The 4517-nt window shown below is 52.8% G+C and overlaps 1 protein-coding gene across 1 annotated transcript; it reads left to right on the forward strand.

Annotated features, from left to right (window-relative positions):
• The first annotated feature begins 2198 nt into the window (after nt 1-2198).
• LOC119338826 (zinc finger protein CONSTANS-LIKE 5-like) lies at nt 2199-3820 on the forward strand. The gene is made up of 2 exons (XM_037611047.1): nt 2199-2975; nt 3076-3820. Exons 1-2 carry the CDS (start codon nt 2307-2309, stop codon nt 3523-3525), a joined length of 1119 nt encoding a protein of 372 aa, XP_037466944.1. The 5' UTR covers nt 2199-2306; the 3' UTR covers nt 3526-3820.
• The last annotated feature ends 697 nt before the right edge of the window (nt 3821-4517 follow it).

The raw sequence follows: 4517 nt of genomic DNA on the forward strand, positions 1-4517 counted from the left end.
TTTGAGGGGTTCGGGTGGGTCAACTTTTTGTGACAGGTTAGGGACTGGTCAGCCCGCCCGGTCGTTTGAGGCGCGTTTAGAGCGCCCGGCTATATATGCTCTTACAATTTGTCATCCTCGGGGTCACGCTCCAGTTTGGAGGTACAATCGGTAACAGAACTTACAGATATAATCCAAAGACATAAATATCATCCAATAAATGGTTCAAATATAAAACCATACTGTTCGAGATATAGTAACAAATATTAGACATAGCAAAGTTTGACCAAAAACAGTTCAGGAACACTAGTATAACTAGTTGGGTTGGTGAGGACATGGAGCACACACGCCGTCGACCCCGGTCCACCGCCGGCATCTGGTGCAAGCACCATTTAAAGAATGATGTCATTTTAATCCAGCTATAATTTTGTATTTTGGAAGTTTTCCCCAATTCATGATAACTTTTCAGTTTCAAATTCCCAAACAATTTTTCAGACCCAAAGCAACATTTTTATCACCATGGAGGACTGAAGCAAGGGAGGTCTGCCCCCGACATGGTTTTGCAAGGGACGTTTGTTGTGATGTGAAACAAAACAAAAAACAAATCCCAGCAATTCATGATAAGGCCTACAAGCAACGTGTGTACAATGCAACCCTTTTGCTGAAAGCGTGTGCAACGAGATCCGAACAAACGTTTTCCACAACACAGGTACCAAGCCATTTTCCGGCGGTTGCTTTCTACAGTTCGGATAGGCTCGGGCTACGGGAGGGCATTTCGGGCAATTCCTCGCCAGCAAGGCCAGTTTTAGGTGGCCGATAGAGCTGGCGTGACGTTGATACGCATCGAATCGATCCGCTAATTAAAATGGCTAATCCCCTAAACGGTGCGGCGGACGGCGTCAGAACCATAAAGCCAATCCTTGTCTCTTTCCAGCTTTTGGGAATTATTGGGTGGCCCCGAGGACCAGCAAAAGAGGTTGCTTTCAGAGAGCCTTTCGTGATGAGCACTGAGGATCCCGTGGCCGCCCTTATTTATGATACATTTTGACTTTAGACAATAGGCTATGTCAGGGTAATGGTACTATAAGGAGTAATCTAGGATCCAAACGGTTCGGGAGATGCTTTCCTTTGGCACAAAACTTTTGAGGAACAAGCTATTTGTAGCATTGGAAACATGGGCGCATATGGAGGGCCTGCTGGTGATGGTTATTTATTTTTGTATGACCAAGTGGGCCGGGTGTTGAAACGTGCAGCCGAAACAAAGGCTGAAAGCAAGTGTTTTTGGGTGAAAATGGCTATCATTCCGAGTGTTGAAAGTTAACAAAGAGAAATGAACATGTAAATACCCTTGATATGTAAAAATAATTTTTTTTGTGGCCCATGTAAGAAAATGAAGTTTGAAGTGTAGAAATAGTGTTGCAAAATGTCTTTATAGAGGAAGTACAGTACAACATAGGGTACGTGGCATACGTCCATCTTTTTCGTGGCCTGTCGAACTTTTAGCCACTAGGCTTTTGCAACGTATTTGTACTGGTTTTTGATTGCGGGTATCATGGAATTTTCCTTTTTCTCCAAGAAAAAGGCTAATGCTTTGTACAAAGCATTGGGTGCCATGATACAGATGGGGGTCAAAGGAAATTTCGGAGAGATACGAATACGACGGTGCAATCATGCATCATGTGCCATGCCGGCCCACCAGTCGGAATCGATACTTGTGTACTACGTACGGGGGCATATACCACGTCGGCACGGACAAACCAGATTCATAGTACGTTCAACGTTACATCCCGGACGCGCGCGTATGACCCGTGGTAGCAAAATCAGCTAGCCCCGCGTCCCGGACGTGTGGCCTACGCGCGCACCCAGGCCGGCTCGGCATGGCGATCTCGCCGGTTGCCTCCCCGGCGATGGCATCAGAGTTCACGGATACCAGTCCGGCATCACCGTGAGCATCGACGAGGACATGATAAGATGGGATTAGTACCCCGGTATCGGTTGCCTCCCCCGAAAAGCCAAGCCAACCCACCGAGCACCAAGCCAGCAGCCAGCCCGCCGACGGCGATGTCTCCCCGTCTTTCACATGCACCAAATCCCCGCCAAAATCCCCACTGTATCATATCGGCATCAACCCATCGCTTGGCTCGGAACCTACCACGTGCCCCGCTCCGGCCACGTCTCCCTCCCCCACCCACTATTACATCTACTGCCTCCTCCCCCACCACCTCCCTCACCTCAGATCAATCACTCTTCCTCTCCCACTACCACCACCGCGTGCACCCGCCATTGCCTGTCGGAGCTAAGAGGACGTGCAGGGGTGCTAGCTAGTTATGATGGAGCTGCGCAAGTACTGGGGTGTGGGGGGCAGGCGGTGCGGGGCGTGCGAAGGGGCGGCGCCGGCGGCGGTACACTGCCGGGACTGCGCCGGGTACCTGTGCACGGGGTGCGACGCGCGCCCGGCGCACGCGCGGGCGGGACACGAGCGCGTCTGGGTGTGCGAGGTCTGCGAGGTCAGCCCCGCGGCCGTCACGTGCAAGGCCGACGCCGCCGTGCTCTGCGCCGCGTGCGACGCCGACATCCACCACGCCAACCCGCTCGCCGAGCGCCACGTGCGCGTGCCCATCGCGCCCATCGGCTCCCCCGAGGCCGCCGCGGTGGCGGCCGAGGCCATGATGTTCTGCGGCGCCGGTGACGGGGAGGCTAGGGCGGATCAGGACGAGGTGCCCGAGCAGCTGCGCCAGCACGGGGGCATGCTGAACCTCAACGTGGAGGCCGGCAAGGAGGGCGGGAAGATGGACTACCTCTTCTCCGACCTCGTCGACCCCTACCTCGCCGTCGACTTTACGCGCTTCGCCCACGCTGACAGCGTCGTGCCCAGCGGGGTCGCCACCGCCGCGGTACCCGCCGTCGTGGACCTGGACTTCGCGTGCGGGATCCCCGCCAAGCCGCCGCCGACCTACAGCTCCTCGTACACGGCCAACGCCTCCGGCGCGCACAGCGTTAGTCGCCTCGTCTTTGCCTTGGCGCGAACCGATCGCCTTCTTGCTTGCCGTACGTAGACCAACTTGCTGATCGATCCAGAGGGCTATAATTTTTCAGGGCTCTTCATCGGAGGTCGGCGTGGTGCCGGAGGCCATCTGCGGCGGCGTTGGGAGCTTCGAGATCGACTTCACCCGGCCCAAGCCGCAGGCGTACATGCCCGCTTACACCGCGGCGCCGCCGAGCCACGGCGTGAGCATGCAGCAGGCGTCGCCGGTGGACATGGGGTACTTGACGGTGCCGGAGCGTCCGGTGGCGGTGACCGGCGAGGGCAGGGTGGCGAGGCTGATGCGGTACCGGGAGAAGAGGAAGAACCGCCGGTTCGAGAAGACCATCCGGTACGCGTCCAGGAAGGCCTACGCCGAGTCGCGGCCGCGCGTCAAGGGCCGCTTCGCCAAGCGCGCCGACCAGGACGCCGACGGCGACGACTTGGACGCGGAGGCCCATGCCGTGCCGTCTTCCACCTCCTACTTGCTCGACTTCGGCTACGGCGTCGTGCCGTCCTTCTGATCCGCCGGCCCGGCGCCCCGGCCGGCCGCCTTGTACATGTACCATTGATGCATGTACAGTAGTAGGGGACTAGTAAGCCATGTACTCCTCCTGAGCTAGTTCGATCGCGCTAGTGATGTACTAGTAATACTGTAAACTGTAACAGTGTAGTACTTTGGCCAATATGGTCGTTTATTTTTGGATGGCCGAAACTAGTAGCCCAAACATATGGATCATCAATCATTATTATCTTCTAAGTTTATGACGATTATGTTCATCTATCGACAAAACAAGGCTCGATATGATCGATCGCGAATGCTCTTGTGATCGATCTTAAAATTTGTATGCAAATTGCAATGAATTCTGTTCAACTGTGCATGCATGGGTACTTTGTCCGTGAAAGGTATGCACCAAATCAGCTTTGTAAAAACGAACCAATATGTGGGTGGATGGTTAGAGGGACCATGATATCCCAGCCCATCATAGTTCAAGTCCTGGTGCTCGCATTTATTCTTGGATTTATTTCATGATTTTCAGCTATGCATATTCGGTGGAAGGAGACGTTCCCGTCGACGACTAGGTGCCTACGATGACTTCGTAAATTTCAAGATGATATGCCGGTTCAGTCTTCCAGAGGTGCTCAATGGGATAGGGTGTGCGTGTGTGCGTTCATAGGGGTGAGTGTATATACGTGTATATAATCGCTTGTGTCTGCACTGTGTTAAAAAAAAATCAGCTTTATAAAAAATAGATGTTGTTTGTGGACCCGGATGTCCACTGAACATCAGATATTTAAATATGACAAAACGAACTGTTTTCGTGGCAACTTGTGTTCGTCGTGGATGGTAATTTTAGTTATAAACATGGTAAATTCATCTTAATTCATTCTGTCTAAGGAAATTACCGTTCTTGCAAATTAAATTTGTTATCCTCACGCAAACATAAATTGTCCTAACAAACATTCGATTTGCCATGACTAAAGATCTGACATCGGATTAGTTACACACCATGTA

Source organism: Triticum dicoccoides, chromosome 7B (genome assembly GCF_002162155.2).
Source record: "Triticum dicoccoides isolate Atlit2015 ecotype Zavitan chromosome 7B, WEW_v2.0, whole genome shotgun sequence".
NCBI lineage: Eukaryota > Viridiplantae > Streptophyta > Magnoliopsida > Poales > Poaceae > Triticum > Triticum dicoccoides.